This window comes from Schistocerca piceifrons, chromosome 10 (assembly GCF_021461385.2).
Source record: "Schistocerca piceifrons isolate TAMUIC-IGC-003096 chromosome 10, iqSchPice1.1, whole genome shotgun sequence".
Lineage (NCBI taxonomy): Eukaryota > Metazoa > Arthropoda > Insecta > Orthoptera > Acrididae > Schistocerca > Schistocerca piceifrons.
Window position 1 is genome coordinate 16,456,966 of NC_060147.1, and position 22,926 is coordinate 16,479,891.

General features: G+C 43.2%; 1 protein-coding gene across 1 annotated transcript in view; it reads left to right on the plus strand.

Annotated features, from left to right (window-relative positions):
* LOC124719036 (solute carrier family 46 member 3-like) overlaps positions 1-22,926 on the plus strand; it is a 364,910-nt gene that overhangs the window by 155,414 nt on the left and 186,570 nt on the right. The window contains exon 3 of the mRNA XM_047244704.1: positions 20,894-21,128. Coding sequence (XP_047100660.1) covers positions 20,894-21,128 — 235 coding nt within the window. The remainder of the gene's footprint in view (positions 1-20,893; positions 21,129-22,926) is intronic.

Sequence of the window (22,926 nt, forward strand, 5' to 3'; positions counted from 1 at the left end):
CAAAATAACAATAATGTAAGGTTGACATATAAATAAGATGTTGTTGTTCTTTTTAACAAGAATATATAAAGAAGATGGCAAGGGGGAGAGATTTGTTAGTACCATCACCGAATGTGACTAATGATGAATACCTTGGAATGGTTTCTCCGAGCCATTGACCGCCAGTCACACACACACACACACACACACACACACACACACACACACACGCAAATGGTTATTAGTAGAGAAATAATGTTGGTTATCCTATTTTTGTGCGTGTTTACAAATCTCTGTATTTGAATACACGTGCCGATACCAGTTTCTTTGACGCTACAGTGTAAAATAAGAGAATACAGAAATGTAACTTCTTGACCAACCCACAGTAAAATTATTTATAATTTCCCAGTCCTGTTCCACATACTTTGGTGTGCATACTGTAAGGCGTTCGGTACACACACTATCAGATTATTTGACTGGTCGCTCTAACGAAGTAGGCGAGTGTCAGCAATATGTCTCATGGTCTTATCGTGGCGTGTTTATCTTCTGCCGTTAGGTCAGACGATAGAAATGCCACTTGCACGCTTAAGTAGCAGATTGACGGTGACCAACTTTAAACAAAACTTGATTAATTTTCACACACATTTATTAAAATAATAACAAGCATAAACATTATGTAACTTGATTCTGGATGCTATTTACAATTGACAATCTGAAGTTCCTTTGCTCTTGGTACGTTAATCTTATTCTCACATATCTCTGATACTTGACAAAGTGCCTATTCATTTATCTTCATGGCTATGTACAGGAATATGATAATCTTCTTAGGTGCAGACTGAAACTTGACTATAGACTGGTACAGACTAATACAGACTGGTACAGACTGGTGCAAACTTATGCAGACTGACTAATCGGAGATCTGTACACTCGTTATAATGCCTCGTGTGTTCAGGTATCACTGCGCGAGTGTGATCCGCGAGGAGAAAAGGTTCTACGTTAGCAGCAACCTCATTGGCTGCGTTACATATTAATACGCGGATCGGCGGAAGCAGAATTTGGTCCGTCTCTAAGGCAGCGCCATCTCGTAGTGCGGAGACGGACGAGCGCTGCGCCTGCGCTGTTGTGCTTAGCGGGGCGCGCTCTAGTGGGAAACTTGTGTACGCGCTGACTACGTGTAACTATGTACACAAGAGATACCATAGCCAAACAGTATTACTCTGCAAACAACAATTTCGTCCAACTTTACGTTTCCTTTCTCTGTGTGTTGAAAAACTTTCGTCTGCGAGATTCAGCCTGTGACGCGCACACATCTCACATCGTGCAAACGCACTTTTTTTTTTTTTTTTTTTTTTTTTCCACGATCGCAGCGAGGCCGCGACTATCCTGCACGTGACTTTTGCGAGAAACGTCGCCAAGGAGGAGCTGGCCAGTCCTCCTCTGCTAGAAACAGCGCCAGCCTCGCACCTCAGTGGCGAAGGTCAGTGCCGTACGTGTCCACCGGTCGATTCGACGCAAAAGGATGACTCGTGGGACGCAAAACATCCGCCTACGTATTACGCCGTCGCAGATTACGTGTATTGCACCGCAAAAGGCTGAGTTATGTCAACGCGTGACTACGCGGTGGAGCTTGCACGCCGCTTCTGCTTATTCGACGCGTTATTGCCGGACACTGGACAGATGTTTTGCATGCTGAAGGCCACGTCTTCACGTGACCGCCGCCTGCGGAATGACGCGACGTAAGAATCTTGCACTGACAGAAATCAAAGCTTCACTAGTTCTTGGAATGGGGGGGGGGGGGGGGTTACAGATATCAGAGGACGACCATACAGAATCGTCCAATAAGGAGCTAAGACGTCGTGATACAATTCTGCTGGACTCAAGGCTCTTTTCAGAAATCTTAATAGAAAGAAAAAGAACCTGTATTCTGGGAACAGTTTAATATCACGCGTGAAAGTCGTCTTCCTGAGCGACAATCTATTGTTATGTCGTTGGACACGTCTGTGGATACTGTTAGTATGCGGAAAAAGAAGCGAGGACTGTCAAGAAACACAAAGTCAGGAGAAAGCTTTGAGAAAGTGAGGCTCGCGATTTTGAATTCACCCAGGCGGTCCGCACGCAAACATACATTTGCTCTTGCAATTTCTGATCGAACAGTGAGACGAATTCTCCGTGAAGACCTGAGTTGTCATGCATACAAACCGCCAGTGGCGCTTGTACTTAATCCACGCGATTTCGTTTCGTGAAAAGGTTTGTGTCAGCCCTTGATCGTAATCCTGCCTCGTGGCACATTTGTGTTCTTCAGCAAGGTTAGAAAATCGGATGAACATAGTTACCGGCCAATTTTACTGACCGATTTCTTGTAGAATCATGGAACATATTTTGTGTTCAGACATAATGACCTTTCTGGACTCTGAGAAGCTCATCTGCAGAAACCAGCACGGTTTTAGGAAACAGCCGTCATGCGAGAGACAGCTTTCTGCATGGTGTACAACCGGCTCTAGATACTGGCTCCCAGGTTGATGCCATATTTCTCGACTTTCGAAAGCCGTTCGACTCATTTCCGAACTGTCCCTGCTCCAAAAAGTGCGCGCTTACGGTCTAGCCGATGACATATGTGGTTGGATAGAAAGTTTTCTAACAGACAGGGAACAGCATGTCGTCCTAAACGGGGTGGCTTCAGCACAAACAAGATAACTTCAGGTCTCCCCCAGGACAGCGTAATAGGTCCGCTGCTTTTTACTAGTTACATTAGCGATCTGGTTGATGGTGTTATATTAGCGATCTGGTTGATGGTATTGACAGCGGCATTAGACAATTTGCCGATGATGATGTAGTCTACAGTAAAGTAGTATCACACGAAAGTTGTGAACAAATCAATGAGGATTTGCAGGAAATAAATGCGTGGTGTAATGACTGGCAGTCGTTGTTATTGTGGTCTTCAGTCCTGAGACTGGTTTGAGGCAGCTCTCCATACTACACTATCCTAAGCAAGCTTCTTCATCTCCCAGTACCTACTGCACCATACATCCTTCTGAATCTGCTTTGTGTATTCATCTCTTCGTCTCCCTCTACGATTTTTACCCTCCACGTTGCCCTCCAATGCTAAATTTGTGATCCTTTCATGCCTCAGAACATGTCCTACCAACCGGTCCCTTCTTCTTGTCAAGTTGTGCCACAAACTCCTCTTCTCCCCAATTCTATTCAATGCCTCCTCATTAGTTATGTGATCTACCCATCTAATCTTCAGCATTCTTCTGTAGCACCACATTTCGAAAGCTTCTATTCTCTTCTTGTCCAAACTATTTATCGTCCATGTTTCACTTCCATACATGGCCACACTCCATACAAATACTTTCAGAAACGACTTCCTGACACTTAAATCTATACTCGATGTTAACAAATTTCTCTTCTTTAGAAACGCTTTCCTTGCCATTGCCAGTCTACATTTTATATCTTCTCTACTTCGACCATCATCAGTTACTTTGCTCCCCAAATAGCAAAACTCCTTTACTACTTTAAGTGTCTCATTTCTTAATCTAATTCCCTCTGCGTCTGATAGAATAACAATGTCATATCAAAGTTTTTTTTTATCTCCATGCATTTTAATTTCGACTCCGAATTTTTCTTTTGTTTCCTTTACTGCTTGCTCAATATACAGATTGAATAGCATCGGGGAGAGGCTACAACCCTGTCTCACTCCCTTCCCAACCACTGCTTCCCTTTCATGTCCCTCGACTCTTATAACTGCCATCTGGTTTCTGTACAAATTGTAAATAGCCTTTCGCTGCCTGTATTTTACCCCTGCCACCTTCAGAATTTGAAAGAGAGTATTCCAGTCAACATTGTCAAAAGCTTTCTCTAAGTCTACAAATGCTAGAAACGTAGGTTTGCCTTTCCTTAATCTTTCTTCTAAGATAAGTCGTAAGGTCAGTATTGCCTCACGTGTTCCAGTGTTTCTACGGAACCCAAACTGATCTTCCCCGAGGTCGGCTTCTACCAGTTTCTCCATTCGTCTGTAAATAATTTGTGTTAGTATTTTGCAGCTGTGACGTATTAAACTGATAGTTCGATAGTTTTCACGCATGTCAACACATGCCTTCTTTGGTATTGGGTATTTCGCCTGTCTCATACATCTTCCTCCGCAGATGGTAGAGTTTTGTCAGGACTGGCTCTCCCAAGGCGGTTAGTAGTTCTGATGGAATGTTGTCTACGCCAGGGGCCTTGTTTCGACTTAGGTATTTCAGTGCTCTGTCAAACTCTTAACGCAGTATCATATCTCCCATTTCATCTTCATCTACATCCTCTTCCTTTCCATAATATTGTCCTCAAGTACATCGCCCTTGTATAGACCCTCATATATCCCTCAACGTTTCTGCTTTCCATTCTTTGCTTAGAACTGCCTTTCCATCTGAGCTCTTGATATTCATATTTTAACTGTATCACAATGTAAAGAAAAGAAAATCAGATTCATATCTCCGGAACTTCTTGCTTTATGATTTTTTAAAAATAAGGATGTCCCCGCGGCGCACCCTGTATAGCCTAAAATTTTGCGTAATGAAAGTTGGTTGTTATGTAACATAGCAAAAAATTTCGGCCACTACATAAAATTCTGATCATCCGTCCGCTTCTGCATCGCAATTTTTATTTTATTTCTGATGGTTCGCAGGAAGCACGCTTCCTCGTAACACGTCATGTGGGCTTTTCCCGCGAGATGTACGTAGGAGGATGTGGTATATTAGTTGACTGTTTTAAGAACCTACATTCTCGGTACTTTAACTGTAAAACCGACCGTGATGCAGAACGCCTAACGCCCACTCGACAGCGGTATCAAATGGTTCAAGTGGCTCTGAGCACTATGGGCCCTAACATCTGAGGTCATAAGTCCCCTAGAACTTAGAACTACTTAAACCTAACTAACCTAAGGACATCACACACATCCATGCTCGTGGCAGGATTCTAACCTGCAACCGTAGCGGTCGCGCGGTTCCAGACTGTAGCGCCTAGAACCGCTCGGCCACCCTGGCCAGCGACAGCGATATCATTAGAGACTGCGCTTACTAAGTGGACCTGTGACAAAATGCGCTGATCTTCTTCGAATCTTATCTGTTTATTCCATCAATCGTGCCTTGTTCGGATCCCAGATTAATGAGCAATATTCAAGCATTGGTGGAACGAATTTGTTTGTCAATACTCCCTTTGTGGTTGGACTAAACTTCCTAAGGATTCTTTTCGTATGTCCATCATGTGACTGGATTTCACTATTGTAAGGAAATGAAAGATCTACAGCCCTCCTTATGACGTCATTAATTTCATGGCTACCAGTTTCGGCGCTTCAGTGCACCGTCTTCAGGCCTTAGTTGATGGTGAAGGGCCACCCGCACACACGATGCATCAGTGGCCAACATAACTGGTTTACGCAGACTACCCACAGTTGCGATGCCGTCTCTCAAACCATCAGATGACAGCTGAAGGCCTTAAGATGGTGCATTAACGCGCTGAAATGACATCATAAGGATGTCTGCAGGTATTTTATTTCCTTACGATCCTCAGGGTTCTTCCAATGAATTTCAGTCTGGCGTCTGCCGTACCTGTGATTAGACTTACGTGATCCTTCGACTGTACATACACCTAGATATTTGATCTACGTCACTGTATTCAGTGATTATTTTGAATTCGTCTAATGATACAGTAATGGTTCATTCTGTCTAGTTATACGCACTACTTTATGTTTACACTGTAGAGCCAAAGAAACTGGTACACCTACCTAATATTGTGTAGGACTCCCGCGAGCATGCACAACTGCCGCAACACTACCTGCCATGGACTCGGCAGATGTCTAAAGTAGTACTGGAGGGAATTTACACCATGAATCCTACAGGACTGTCCATAAATCCGTAACACTACGAGGGGGTGGAGATCTCTTCTGAACAGCACATCGCTGGGCATCCCAGATATGCTCAATAATGTTGATGTCTGGGGAGTTTAGTGGCCAGCGGAAGTGTTTAAACTCAGAAGAGTATTCCTGAAGCCACTTTGTAGCAATTCTGGATTGCATTGTCCTGCTGGAATTGCCCAAGTCCGTCAGAATGCACAATGGACATGAATGGATGCAGGTGATGAGACAAGATGCTTACGTATTTGTCACCTGTCAGAATCGTATCTAGACGTGTCAGGGATCCCATATCACTCTAATTGCACACGCCCCACACCATAACAGATCGTCCACCAGCCTGAACAGTCCCATAATGACATACAGCGTCCATGGATTCCATACCCGTACATGCCCATCCTCTCGATACAATTTGAAACTAGACTCGTCCGACCAGGCAACATGTTTTCGGTTATCGACAGTCCAATGTCGGTGTTGACGGGCCCAGGCGGGGCGTAAAGCTTTGTGTCATACAGTAATCAAGGGTACACGAGTGGGGTTTCGGCGGTGGAAGCCCATGTTGATGACGTTTCGTAGAATGGTTCGCACGCTGACACTTCTCGGTGAACCAGCGTTGAAATTGCAGCAATTTCAGGAAGGATTGAACTTCTGTCACGTTGAGCGATTCTCTTCAGTCATCGTTGACCCCGTCCTCGATCTTTTTCCAGACGCAGCGATGTCGGAGATTTGATGTTTTACCGGATTCCTGATATTGACGGCACAGTCGTGAAATGGTCGTACGGGAAGTCCCCACTTCATCGCTACCTCAGAGATGCTGTGTCCCATCGCTCGTGCGCCGACTGTAACACCACGTTCAGACTGACTTAAATCTTGATTACGTGCCAGCGTAGCAGCAGTAACCGATATAACAACTGTGTCAGACACTTGTTGCCTTATGTAATCGTTGACGACCACAGCGCCGTATTCTGCCTGTTTACATATCTCTGTATTTGAATATGCATGCCGATACCAGTTCATTTCACGCTTCAGTGTATTCATGTTGAGAGTTACCTGCTAATCACTGCACCATCCGTTTATCTCTGTAGGTACTCCTGCAACTCAGTACAGTTTTGTAGCGCGACTGCCACGGTCGCAGGTTCGAATCCTGCCTCGGGCATGGATGTGTGTGATGTCCTTAGGTTAGTTAGGTTTAAGTAGTTCTAAGTTCTAGGGGACTGATGACCACAGAAGTTAAGTCCCATAGTGCTCAGAGTCATTTGAACCATTTTTGAACTTCTCTGTACACAACAGCATCATCCGTGAAAAGTCTCATGAAATACCCGAAAAAAAAAAAAGCTTCCCGTACTGTGACCTCTCGGGAGTTGTTTTTTCAAAACTAGACTTCTTAAAACGCTGTTCTAACGCTTTTCTGAGTGTTTTAAAGTGTGAATACAACATTTGGACTAGTAAAAAATAAAGCTTTTATGTGCACCAACGATCTTTTATTGCATGTTTTATTGGTTAGGTTAACCATTATTTTTCAACTAAAAATCGTTACAAAAAATAAATTACAGTAAGATGAACATGTAAATTTGAAATACGAGATGCAGAAAATGAGGGAAAATCTTACAGTTCATATATCAGCCCAAAGCTTTCTAAGTATTTCGTTGTACATAACGCCTCTCTGTCTATCTTCCATTGGTGCTGGTGTCCATAAGAAAGAGTCGTTCAAGAAGCAGCCAAGATTCCACGTACTTTCAAAGGTCAAATCTAGTCAGTGGTGGGCCATTCCACTCCACAAATAGTAGTGAAGAAACAGTTTTTGTCAACAAAGAGGCTCTGCTGCCAGTAATGATCAGATTATCATTCGCTTGAAGGCACTGGAACTGTGTGGATGGCAGTTGTCAGCAGAAGCTAATTGTTGCCATACTTTGCTTTGGCCGGCCGCTTTGGCCGAGCGGTTTTAGGCACTTCAGCCCGGAACCGCGCTGTTGCTGCGGTCGCAGGTTCGAATCCTGCCTCGGGCATGGATGTGTGTGATGTCCTTAGGTTAGTTAGGTTTAAGTAGTTCTAGGTCAAGGGGACTGATGACCTCAGATGTGAAGTCCCATAGTACTTAGAGCCATTTGAACCGTTTGAACTTTGTTTTCACGATTTCCACAACAAGTTCTCTCGACTGTCAAAGACATTCTCACGAAGTGCGTTAATCGTGTCTTGTTTGTTCAACTGAAAACGAACTGCAAGTGTCTCAACATCTTTTCCCCCAAAACATCTGACGTACCACGTCTCAGAACCTGCGGTTCTAATTTTTTTTTCTTCGTCAGAAGTTTCGATACGAACTACCGGTGCGTTCTGAGAGAAATCAAGCACTGTCTGTAAACAGGATGTCAAAACAAAGAAAAATGTGCGCAGGAATTGCAGGACACATTCTTCACACGTAGACGAAGATGTTATATGAACATGGGTGTGGAAACGCTTTGTTTCCATGTTACAACTCGTTTTCTCCAACTCATAAATCATCTTCATCTACAGCGATACTCTGCAAATCACATTTAAGTGCCTGGCAGAGGGTTCATCGAACCACCGTCGCAATTCTCTATTTTTCCAATCTAGTATAGCGCGCGGAAAGAACGAACACCTATATCTTTCCGTACGAGCTCTGATTTCCCTTATTTTAACATGGTGATCGTTTCTCCCTATGTAGGTCGGCGTCAACAAAATATTTTCGAATTGGGAGGAGACAGTTGGCGATTAGAATTTTATGAGAAGATTCCGTCGCAACGAAAAACGCCTTTGCTTTAATGATGTCCACCCCCAATTCCTATATTATTGTAGTGACACCCTCTCTTCTATTTCGCGATAATACAAAACATGGCAGGGGTAAAATACAGGGTGCGAAAGGCTATTTACAATTTGTACAGAAACCAGATGGCAGCTATAAGAGTCGAGGGGCATGAAAGGGAAGCAGCTGTTGGGAAGGGAGTGAGACAGGGTTGTAGCCTGTCCCCGATGTTATTCAATCTGTATATTGAGCAAGCAGTAAAGGAAACAAAAGAAAAATTCGGAGTAGGTATTAAAATCCATGGAGAAGAAATAAAAACTTTGAGGTTTGCCGATGACATTGTAATTCTGTCAGAGACAGCAAAGGACTTGGAAGAGCAGTTGAACGGAATGGACAGTTTCTTGAAAGGATGGTATAAGATGAACATCAAAAAAAGCAAAACGAGGATAATGGAATGTAGTCGAATTAAGTCGGGTGATGCTGAGGGGATTGGATTAGGAAATGAGACACTTAAAGTAGTAAAGGAGTTTTGGTATTTGGGGAGCAAAATAACTGATGTTGATGGTCGAAGTAGAGAGAATATAAAATGTAGACTGGCAATGGCAAGGAAAGCGTTCCTGAAGAAGAGAGATTTGTTAAAATCGAGTATAGATTTGAGCGTCAGGAAGTCGTTTCTGAAAATATTTGTATGGAGTGTAGCCATGTATGGAAGTGAAACATGGACGATAAATAGTTTGGATAAGAAGAGAATAGAAGCTTTCGAAATGTGGTGCTACAGAAGAATGCTGAAGATTAGATGGGTAGATCATACAACTAATGAGGAGGTATTGAATAGGATTGGGGAGAGCTGCATCAAACCAGTCTCAGGACTGAAGACAACAACAACAACAACAACACAAAACGTGCTGACCTTCTTTGAACTTTTTCGATGGATTCGGTCAATCTACCTCAGCTCAGCGGTATTCTAAAAGAGGACGGACAAGCGTAGTGAAGGCAGTCTCCTTAGTAGGTCTGTTACGTTTTCTAAGTGTCCTGCCAATAAAATGCAGTCTTTTGTTTGCTTTCCCCACAACATTTTCTATACGTTCCTTCCAATTTAAATTGTTAGTAATTGCAATACCTAGGTATTTAGTTGAATTTACTGCCTTTAGATTTGACTGATTTATCGTGTAACCAAAGTTTAACGGATTCCTATTAGCACTGATGTGAATGACCTTACACTTTTTGTTATTTAGGGTCAATTGCCAATTTTCGCACCATGCAGATATCTTTCCTAATTTGCAATTTGTTTTGATCTTCTGATGACTTTATTAGTCGATAAAAGACAGCGTCGTCTGCAAATAGCCTAAGACTGCTGGTCAGATTGTCTCCGAAATCGTTTATACAGATAAGGGAAGCACGCGAGGACAGAACGCACCACCATACCGCATCCAACAGTTTCTCACAGGAGATGTTCAGTACCACCAACTGCGACATGGTCGCGTGTACAAACGGTGATCCAATACTGTCAAATTTGTTTTTTATTCCAGTCTTTTATCACAACATCAATTCTTTAGACGATGACCGGTTTGCCCGAATCTGTAAAAAAGATCTGAGGATGGTCATTACGAGACTGAAACCTGTAATCGTCTAAAGAATAAAAAACATTTGATGTTCAGTACGCCCTCCATGAGCATTAACATATGCATCAACCCGCCGGTGTTGTGAATCGCGGATTCTTTTATGTATCCTGTGGTGTCACCGCCAGACACCACACTTGCTAGGTGGTAGCGTTTAAATCGGCCGCGGTCCGTTAGTATACGTCGGTCCCGCGTGTCGCCACTATCAGTGATTGCAGACCGAGCGCCGCCACACAGCGGGTCTAGAGACTCCCTAGCACTCGCCCCAGTTGTACAGCAGACTTTGCTAGCGATGGTTCACTGTCTACATACGCTCTCATTTGCCGAGACGATAGTTAGCATAGCCTTCAGCTACGTCATTTGCTACGACCTAGCAAGGCGCCATTATCTATTGCTATATATACTGTGATGCATGTACCGTCAGACCGATGTTCACCAATTACGAATTAAAAGCTACGTAATTTATTTGCTATTCTCAAGACATTGTCCTGTTCCAGACCTCACGTCATCCTGCGTGAGCTTAAACGCGTGCATTTCGGCCTCCTCTAGCAACACGGTGTTGGCTCTTCTGCCAACACTACATATCCCTGGAGTATTCCGTATGGTTTCGCAGCCTACGAAGGCTCGTAACATCTTGTGCTGGAGTTCCATACACAAGAGCTTTCAAATGCCTCGACAAATAAAAATCCAGTAGGTTTAGGTCAGGAGAGCGTGGGGGCCATCTAGCTACCATCTGTCACCAAATGTGTTATTTAGAGGCCGACGGCCAACAACATTAAAATGAGGAGGTGCTCCATTGTGCATGTTTTGTAGCTCAGCTAAAGGGATATCTACTGACAGATCAGGTGGAAGATTAATGTCCGTCGGTTTCTAAAAAAACGCATTCAGTGACTGATGGATAGATGGACCAGCTACCTGGCCTCCAGGCTCTCCGGATCTAAACCCACTGGACATTCATTTGTGAGGCCATTTGAAAACTCTTATGTGTGGAACCCCAGTACAAGATGTTCAGGTGCCCATATTATGGAAGTTATGCAACACTCCAGGGATACTTCAACGCACTTGAGATTCACCACGAAGGCGGGTTGAAGCTTGTACCAATGCCCACAGAGAGCATATTGAATATCTCTCGTGAGAAATAGTTACATGTGGTATCCTGGTGCAGTCTGTTTGTGCTTGTTTCCAATGAGTAATGAGTAGGAGAAAATGAGTTATAACACGGCAACAAAACTTTTTCAGACCCATTTTCATTTAACATAATTTCTTCGTCTACTTCTGAGGAATGTATAGTACAACTTGTACCGTATATTTTTGTTAAACCCTGCATATTGCATTGTAATAGCCCTACAACACTTCATCGATGTATGGTCGTATTAGTTTTGCGTATGAAGGTTTCTCTCGATTAAGTATCACGTATTGTGTTCTATTTGCAAGTTACTCTTCGTTCAAACCAAAAAATTGGTCTAATATTGCGAAAGCTCGTATTTTGTTCATAATGCGACTGTGGCGAAATATGTCCAGTTTCTTCTGGAAGTCAAGGAACACCGCATGAACCTGCGTGATGGTATCTGTCATCTTCAGGTTCACGTGTACGAACAGAACGAGCTGTGTTTCACTTGTGTTGTGTACATAGTTCCGCGTAGTCAGCGCGTACACAAGTTTCCCACTAGAGCGCGCCCCGCTAAGCACAACAGCGCAGGCGCAGCGCTCGTCCGTCTCCGCACTACGAGATGGCGCTGCCTTAGAGACGGACCAAATTCTGCTTCCGCCGACCCGCGTATTAATATGTAACGCAGCCAATGAGATTGCTGCTAACGTAGAACCTTTTCTCCTCACGGATCACACTCACGCAGTGATACCTGAGTACGCGAGGTATTATAGCGAGTGTATAGACCTCCGATTAGTCAGTCTGCATTAGTCTGCACCAGTCTGTACCAGTTTATAGTCAAGTTTTAGTCTGCACCTAAGAAGATTATCATATTCCTGTACATAGCCATTAAGATAAATGAATAGGCACTTTGTCAAGTATCAGATATATGTGAGAATACGATTAACATACCAAGACCAAAGGAACTTCAGATTGTCAATTGTAAATAGCATCCAGAATCAAGTTAAATAATATTTATGCTTGTTATTATTTTAATAAATGTGTGTGAAAATTAATCAAGTTTTGTTTAAAGTTGGTCACCATCAATCTGCTAATCTAAGCGTGCAAGTGGCATTTCTATCGTCTGACCTAACGGCACAAGATAAACACGCCACAATAAGACCATGAGACATATTGCTGACACTCGCCTACTTCATTAGAGCGACAAGTCAAATAATCTGATGGTGTGTGTACTGAAGGTCTTACAGTACGCACAACTTGACAGATGTTTGCGTAATCCATTTTGATTCCTAGAGAAGATATCCTCGATCTCCAGAAATGTAATAAAAATGTTTACTAAAATACTACAACGAACGGACATCAGAGACATAGTCATACAGTTGTGTCCGTTCGTTTCATGAGCCTTTGTGTTAGATGAGCCTTCGTGAAAATAGGAATGAATTGTGCAGTTTTCCAGTCACTCACCACACTTTGTCCCTTGAGGGGACCGGAGTTACAAAACTGACAGAAGAGGAGTAAGTTGTTTCACATACTAGAAATATCATCCCATCGCTCCTATGAGAGGTTTTCCTTGATTTTCTGTCGCCTGTCATTTATTTCGATATGTCGTTTTTGTTTTAGTGAGACGTGCTTCCTGGCACGTTTAGGTACATTATGGGCAAATGGTAGTAGTGGGGGAGGAGTGGGGGGGGGGGGGAGGGAGGGAATGAGGGCGATGGCGTATCGCTTTATAGAAGGCCATTGACATGCAGAGTATCATTTGCACATTAATTTATAGGCCAACAGCACACTGCACACGGGCGGTGCCACAGTAACAGTAACGCCATTACCGTCCTAGTTCACACACACACACACACACACACACACACACACACAAACGTTCCATCAGTGACTCCCCACAGAAAGGAGCTGCCCTACGATCTATTACCCAAAAGCGTTCCACAGGGTTCCATATTTGGACCACTTTTGTTTCTACTTGGCACATTCCTCCTACTGGGGAACCAGAGAGATGCATCTTCACAATTAGGTTGAAGATGTTTGATTGTGAGTGTCTGTACAGAAGAAACAGTACCATAATATGAACTGAACAGAAACAGATTTCACCTATAGAAGAAACAATTGATGATTTTAAAAAGGAAAATGGAAATCAAAATCAAATTGCATTATGGGTCTCGTTCCAGAATTTACAGCTTCAGGATGTAGTTCATGATTTCATGTGATTAAAGAAAAGTAAGAATTCGGTGTTTCTATTCACTCTGAAGAGAAGGTAATTTGCTTGAGGGTTATGAAATCAATATACTTTTGTACAACTTTCAATCACAGGCATCAAGTAGTAGATACGCCTAGAAGTAGCTTAAAGCTTTGGATCAACATCTCCTTCATTAAAAAATGGCACTTGATCCTTTAAAGTAATGCGTTTATTCGCCTCTGATCATTTTCAGAAAAACACCAACATAACCTTTGGTTTCTAAAAAAAATTTTTTTGCATACATGCCATCTCGTTGATTGCTTATTTTTTCCCTAGATTTTATTGCAGTATCATCTCCTGGTTTGAGAACAACGCCATGTGGTTCCTCATTTCCGTCAAATGCTTGGTCTTCTTCTGAAGAAAGACTGATAACATTTTCTGTTAATCCTATAAATTACGGAAAACGTAACCTTGCGTTTCCAGTTAGCCGAAAGACAAGGCAGAGTAAAACATACATTAAAACGAACTTTTGGTTATTGAAATGAAATTGCAAGTTTGATTTCCAGGCTCTTGTTGCTGTGGTCTTCAGTCCAGAGACAGGTTTCATGCAGCTCTCCATGCTACTCTATCCTGTGCAAGCTTCTTCATCTCCCAGTACCTACTCATCCCTTGGTCTCCCTCTACGATTTTTACCCTCCACGCTACCCTCAAATACTAAATTGGTGACCCCTTGATGCCTCAAAATATGCCCTACTAACCGATCCCTTCTTCTAGTCAAGTTCGGCCACAAATTTCTCTTCTCTCCAGTTCTATTCAATACCTCACCATTAGTTATGTGATCTACCCTTCTAATCTTCAACATTCTTCTGTACCAACACATTTCGAGAGCTTCTATTCTCTTCTTGTACAAACTATATATCGTCCACGTTTCACTTCCATACTCCATACAAATACTTTCACAAACGACTTCCTAACATTTAAATCTAAACTCGATGTTAACAAATTTCTCTTCTTCAGAAACGCTTTCCTTGCCATTGCCAGTCTACATTTCATATCCTCTCTACTTCGACCATCATCATCAGTTATGTTGCTCCCGAAATAGCAAAACACCTTTGCTACTTTAAGTGTCTCATTTCCTAATCTAATTCCCTCAGCATCACCCGACTTAATTCGACTACATTCCATTATCCTCGTTTTGCTTTTGTTGATGTTCATCTTATACCCTCTTTTCAAGACACTGTCCATTCCGTTCAACTGCTCTTCCAGGTCCTTTGCTGTCTCTGACAGAATTACGTTGTCATCGGCGAACCTGAAAGTTTTTATTTCTTCTCCATGGATTTTAATTAAGATTTCCAGGTAGTTAAATTAAAACAGCACAACTTTGATTGGTTCTCACAGATAAAGTTCGAACGAAGCAAATTATGCACTACTTCCGACATTTGTGATAGAGTAAACAAAACATCACCTGACAGTTTCACTAACTTTGGAATTCCTAATGTCACTCTTAGACTGGTTCACTGCGAAACTAGACAAACAAATCTTTCGTTTATCATCCGACCCGGCGGCATAGAACATTTTTGGACGTTTTCTTTCCATTCACCCCATTATTCCTTCTACTCACCCCATTTTACAGTAAATAAAGCTAGGCACACGTGAACGACCCTTCTATCCGGCCGACCACGGAATCGTTTTGCTTCTACGACGACGGTATATGAAAGTAGGCGCATAATCGATGCAAAGTAGCAAGAGGTGATGACAAATAGAGTATTGCCTGCCGCCTGCTGCTTCGCGCATTTGCTGTTTTCAGTCGGCCTATTATTACACGTTGTTACAGTTTCTGAAAATGGAAAATATTAATAGTGAGAAACTAATTTCTTTGGTAGAAAGACGACCCGCGCTGTACGGAAAAAATTGGAATGACATAGTGATCGCCAAATAAAAGGGAGATTATGGCTGGAAATCTGTAACGCTTTGACGCCAACCACAGAAAAATGCAAACATTTATACTAAGCATAGCAACAGTGTATGTGAATTGAAAATATATACCATATTCTTAGAAAAATTATTTTTTTGTACATGTTCACACAGTGCTGAAATATGTCTATGTTGTATTAAAAACTTCAAAACGTAAGTTATAAAAAATAGCCAGAATATAATTTTCACTCTGCAGCGGAGTGTGCGCTGATATAAAACTTCCTGGCAGATTAAAACTGCGCGCCAGACCGAGATTCGAACTCACGTCCTTTGCCCTAGGCAATCAAGAGCTCCACCGCCTGAGCTACCCATTTATATACTAAAAAAAACATTGTTGACAAAAGTTTCTACGTATCACCATACTGCCAAGGAATAGATACTTCTGGCGAAGTAAAGTGATCAGAAAACTACTTACAATGACCTTGAGTCACTTGTGAAGATTAGTTGGGGAAATATCCAAGATATAATTTTCGGCAAAAATATTGCCCTTATTTCGTATTTGTTTACCATTACGTAGTCTCATAAAACCATGAAACACGCAAAAGGTTTTTATAATGCTTACCATTCAAATGTTTTAATGACATTAGCGACATTTGGGCATTCTAAAGTATCATTGGGAACAGACCAGATCTCGAACCCAGATTCACCAATTACGTGAGCGGTCGCCTTGAGCGCCTCGGCCATCGGAGCACACTTACCCTCCAACTCTAATTCCGAGCCCGTTACTCATTACTTCCCTAGCGACACCTGTCCGTGATATGTATAATGTGTGTGTGTGTGTGTGTGTGTGTGGAATAAAAATAGCTATAAATTGCGGAAGGTAGTAGTCAAACACCCAATACGCAATAAAAATACGTCCAGTTGTTATCATAAATGCATGCTGAACGGCCACATGCAAAACACAGCAGAGTGGCCCACTGGCCAAGTGCTTAATATGTGCAATGATACATTTCAAAAAGGCTGCAAGTTATTAAAACATGTCACAACTTGCGTTTTACGTGCTTATCACGATGTGCCACCATTAGGCTTAGTCATAATTAAAACTGACTACCGTAAAAAGAGCCATATGGTATTGTCGTACATAAAATAATATGTGTACTACATGTGACTTGTGTGACCAGTAACGAATAAAAGTGCAACTGACAGAGCAACATTCATGTGTGAACTGAAATTCAGAAAACTACCCCTCGATGGCGATGATACACCATGCAGTCTATATCCACAGAAACAGCTGATGTAACTGTACTATGCGCTAAAATCTAAACCTTTTTATAACACAAATTTTGAAGAGAGGGAGTGACAGAAAGCATCATAATTGTTGCGATATGACAGCTTATGTAAAATTACATGAGGAGTGACGTGATTATACAGACATGAACAACATTTTATTGGAAACGCTTATGAAGAGTTTTTGGCATTCAGGAAATAGTATAGTAGCCCGGTTTAATAATTACAACAACTGGAGCACAAATTACATATCCCGCCAGGTGAGTGGAGAGTGCTAATGCGCTGCTTCCTGGACTTAGGTAGGCGCGTCGGCCTCGGATCGACGCAGTCCGGCGGATTAAGGACGAGGGCAGATATGCCAGCCAGCCTGGCTGTGGTTTTTAGGCAGTTTCCCACATCCCGCTATATGAATACCGGGCAGGTCCCCTCGTCCCACATCAGTTACACAACTCGCAGACATCTGAACACATTCTCACTATTCCATGGATTACACTAGATGCAGGCAGCTGGGATACACTTATTCCAACGTTGCCAAATCCGATTCTAACAATGCCGACCCTGCGCAACTCGGGATAAAGGCACAAGCGATAGAAGATGTGGTGTCATCGCTAGACACCACACTTGCTAGGTGGTAGCCTTTATATCGGCCGCGGTCCACTAGTATACGTCGGATCCGCGTGTCGCCACTGTCGGTGATTGCAGACCGAGCGCCGCCACACGGCAGGTCTAGAGAGACTTACTAGCACTCGCCCCAGTTGTACAGCCGACTTTGCTAGCGATGGTTCACTGTCTGTATACGCTCTCATTTGCAGAGACGATAGTTAGCATAGACTTCAGCTATGTCCTTTGCTACGACCTAGCAAGGCGCCATTACCAGTTACTATTAAGATTATAAATCATGTATCAACAAGAGCGATGTACACCAATTATGGATTAAAGTTAAGTGTTACATCAACTACGTACTTTATTTGCTACTATACATTCCCTTAACTGTTTCAGACCTCACGCCAGCCTGCGTGAGCTTTAACGCGTGCATTTTGGCCTCCTCTAGCAACACGGTGTTGGCTCTTCTGCCAACGCAATAGAAGATATATAGAGCACAGAATTATATATATTTAAAAGCCTCCCACGAACCTCTTAATCCCCGTACCTTATTGTATATGTATAGGGTGGTCCATTGATTGTGACCGGGCCGAATATCTCACGAAATAAACGTCAAACTAAAAACTAGAAAGAACGAAACTTGTCTAGCTTTAAGGGGGAAACCAGATGGCGCTATGGTTGGCCCGCTAGATGGCGCTGCCATGGGTCAAACGGATATCAACTGCGTTTTTTAAATAGGAACCCACATTTTTATTACATATTCGTGTAGTACGTAAAAAAATATGAATGTTTTAGTTGGACCACTTTTTTTGCTTTGTGACAGATGGCGCTGTAATAGTCACAAACATATTGCTGACAATTTTAGACGAACAGTTGGTAAAAGGTACGTTTTTGAAAATTAAAATACACAACGTAGGTACGTTTGAACATTTTCTTTCGGTTGTTCCAATGTGATACATGTATCTTTGTGAACTTGTCATTTCTGACAACGCATGCTCTGATTACCTGTAAATACCACATTAATGCAATAAATGCTCAAAATGATGTCCGTCAACCTCAATGCATCTGGCAATACGTGTAACGACATTCCTCTCAACAGCGAGTAGTTCGTCTTCCGTAATGTTCGCACATGCATTGACAATGCGCTGATGCATGTTGTCAGGCGTTGTCGGTGGATCACGGCAGCAAATATCCTTCAACTTTCCCCACAGAAATAAATCCGGGGACATCAGATCCAGAGCGTGCTTCGACGGCCAATCGACCTGTCATGTAATATGCTACTCAATACCGCTTCAACAGCACGCGAACTATGTGCCGGACATCCATCATGTAGGAAGTACATCGCCATTCTGCCATGTAGTGAAACATCTTGTAACATCGGTAGAACATTACGTAGGAAATCAGCATACATTGCACCATTTAGATTGCCAGCGATAAAATGGAGGCCAATTATTCTTCATCCCATAATGCCGCACCATACATTAACCCGCCTAGGTCGCTGATGTTCCACTTGTCGCAGCCATGGTGGATTTTCCGTTGCCCAATAGTGCATATTATGCCGGTTTACGTTACCGCTACTGGTGAATGACGCTACGTCGCTAAATAGAACGCGTGCAAAAAAATCTGTCATCGTCCTGTAATTTCTCTTGTGCCCAGTGGCAAAACTGTACAGGACGCTCAAAGTCGTCGCCGTGCAATTCCTGGTGCATAGAAGTATGGTACGGGTGCAATCGATGTTGATGTAGCATTCTCAACGCCGACGTTTTTGAGATTCCCGATTCTTGCGCAATTTACCTGCTATTGATGTGCGGATTAGCCACGACAGTGGCTAAAACACCTACTTGGCCATCACCATTTGTTGCAGGTCGTGGTTGACGTTCCCCATGTGGCTGAACACTTGCTGGTTCCTTAAATAACGTAACTATCCGGCGGACGGTCCGGACACTTGGATGATGTCGTCCAGGATACCGAGCAGCATACACAGCACACGCCCGTTGGGCATTTTGATCACTACAGCCATACAACAACACGATATCGAACTTTTCCGCAATTGGTAAACGGTCCATTTTAACACGGGTAATGAATCATGAAGCAAATACCGTCCGCACTGGCGGAATGTTACGTTATACCACGTACTTACACGTTTGTGACTATCACAGCTCCATCTATCACAAAGGGAAAAAAGTGGTCCAACTAAAACATTCATATTTATCTTTACGTACGACACGAATATGTAATAAAAAATGCGGGTTCCTATTTTTAAAAAACGCAGTTGATATCCGTTTGAGCTATGGCAGCGCCATCTAACGGGCCAATCATAGCACCATCTGGTTTCCCCCTTCAAGCTAGACGAGTTTCGTTCTTTATAGTGTTTTCGTTTGAAGCGTATTTCGTGAGAGATTTGGCCCAGTCACTATAGATGGACCACCATATATATATATATTGTTTTAGTCTCGATGCACACAGGCACACCGTGCCCAGTCTTGCTACAGAAGTATTGAGTAACAGGCTCGGAATTCGTTTTGGAGGGGGAAGTGTACACGGATGTCCGAGGCGGTCAAGGTGACCACTCACATAAGTGAGAAATCCGAGTTCGAATCCTGGTCCAGTGTGTGTGTGTGTGTGTGTGTGTGTGTGTGTGTGTGTGTGCGTGCGTGCGTGCGTGCGTGCGTGTTATAATGCTGTCAGAAAAATCGAGATTTCTGTCGACATGTCGGCGTCATATTCTCCACTTACTTGCGAGACTGCTGCCGACTGATTACTAAACCGTTCATATGCACGCAGAGGTGTTGCCCGACGTACAAAACCGCGCTGCTCGCTATAGAAATGTAAATGTCGTGTGACTAGGGCCTTCTGACGGGTAGACCGTTCGCCTGGTGCAGGTCTTTCGATTTGTCGCCACTTCGGCGACTTGCGCGTCGGTGGGGACGAAATGATGATGATTAGGACAACACAACACCCAGTCCCTGAGCGGAGGAAATCTCCGACGCAGCCGGGTATCGAACCTGGGCCCGTAGGATTGGCATTCTGTCGCGCTAAGCACTCTTTTTTTTTTTTTTTTTGTCTGGGTGGGCGTCACATCCGTTCAAGTAGGTCGTTGATCCCTTTACACAGTTTTTTTATTACAGAGGGCGAGCAGCTCTCTGACGGAACAAGCTGAGCTACCTTGCCGGCGTGCATTGACTTTTTTTTTTTTTTTTTTTAAATCCTATTTTGTTCGTTGCATCTACTCGGTGCAGACGTCGCAAGACACCCGTTTCAGTTCGTCGTTGATCCTTTAACTCAAGTTTTTTTATTGTAGAGGGTTGTCTAACCCTCTGGCCGAACACGCTGAATTACATTGCCGGTACCACTCGGTTACTGGGGGCGGACGCCGATCGCTATCAGTCGAGTGCACATGTGCCAGCCAGCCTGCCTGTGGTTTTTAGGCGGTTTTCCACATCCCGCTATATGAATACCGGGCAGGTCCCCTCGGGATCGACCGGCTGACCGAAAAATCGCTGATGCGCATGTAACCTAAGAAAGTCTGCTTCCGCCCCCACAGCCCCGCGACACACCGGCGGCTGCCGACGAGAAGCCGGAGAAACAGCAGCAGCAGCAGACGGCGCCGCAGAAGAGTCCCCCACTGCGGCGATGCATGGCCGGCATCAGCGACCTGCTCGACGTGCGACACGTCGCCCGCACGTTCCGCGTCGCCTTCCGGCACGGCAACAAGGAGCGGCGCATGCGCGTCGCCATGCTCATGCTCTGCTGCTGCGTCATCATCGGGCCCATGCACGGTGAGTCAAGCCCGTGGGCTCCTATACCCGGACCACTTCAGTTGCTACTTGATGTATAGTGTACCACATCCTGCCAACCGACGCCAAGCCTGTTGAATCCACCCACACTGGATGTCGGCTTTAACCAGTCCTCAGTGAGTACTGCTTAACATTGTCCGACACGGTTATACATTTGGACCTCTTCTATTGTGATTTGGCATATGCCAGCTACTGATGACCCACAGATATCTCCAGGCAGCGACCAAGCGAGGTGGCACAGCGCTTAGCACACGTGGACAACGGTTCAAACCAGCATCCAGCCATCCTGCTTTAGGTTCTCCTTCATTTCCTTAAATCACTTCAGACAAATGCTGGGATGGCTTCTTTGAAAGGTCACAGCCGATCCATTTCCCTGCCCTTCCATAATCTCAAATTGTGCTCCATCTCTAACGATCTCTTTGTTGACAGGACGCTAATCACGAATCTCCTCCTCTTCTTTGGACAGCGACTCTATTGAACCTACCCAAATTGGACGTCAGTTTTGACCAATCCAAAGTGAGCACTGCTTACAGCGTCTTCAAGCTTCGATATTTAGACCACTTATCTTGTTACTTTGTGCATATCGCCTACTGCCGACCCCTTCAGACAGTGAGTCTACTGAGCCTCCCATGACCAAACCATATCTCATAGGGATTTACATTTGGACCACTTGTATTATTACTTGTTGTATATAACCTACTAGCGATCCCTTCATACAGTGAGTCTGTTTTGATTATTTGTTTCGCTATTTGCGACATGCTCCATTACAATATTTGTAATACTACATACACATATAGCGAGTAGTGCAGTGTAATGTTTGTGTTGTATGATGATCATGAGAGAATGGTGAAACTCAAGGTCAGTATTCACCCTACTCCTCACAAACAACACCAAGGGACCCGCCCTCACTTCATGGGGCACTGCAGAGAGGTTTAATATTTAAGGGGGGTAGGACGTCAAACGGGCCGACTTGGAGCAGGAGAGGCACCACAGGACATTTTAATTTCCACTGACTACACTTTTACAAGTAAATTCATAAAACTTTGTCACCATGACCAGGAAGGATTCAGGATTCACACTCGTAGCAGCGGAAGTTCAAAAACAGAACACAATAATTTTTTTTTTTTTTACATGTGAAATTTCATAATTTTTTCACTTACTATTGGCTGCATTTGTTGCTACAGGTACATTTTTCTTTATAAGTAAGAGAGGCTGTCCAATGAATTTTGCACAGCATACAAACCATACTTACAGGTGTCTCAACCTCTAGAATCTATTTAATTTATGAAAAAATGAATAAGCTGTTACGTTTTAAACTTTAACTTAAGGAAAAAAATCTAATTTTGTAGTTAATTATCTGAATTTTTACCACAGTTTTTAATAGATTTGGAAAATTCTAGAGTTTCATACACCTGTAAGTATGGTTTGTACGCTGTGCAAAATTCATCTCTTACTTGTGAAGAAAAGTGTACCTATAGCAACAAATGCAGCCAACAGTAAGTGAAAAAATAATGAAATTACGTATATAAAAAAATTTATTTTGTTATGTTTTTCACTTCCACTGCTGTGAATGTGAATCCTGAATCCTTCCTGGTCATACTGACAAAGGTTTATGAATTTATTTGTAAAAGTATAGACAGTAGAAAATAAAATGTCCTGTGGTGCCTCTCCTGCTCCAAGTCGGCCCGTTTGACGTCCTACCCCCCTAACCAGTCTTCAGTGAGTACTGCTCAACATTGTCCAACATCGCTATACATTTGGACCTCTTCTATTGTGGTTT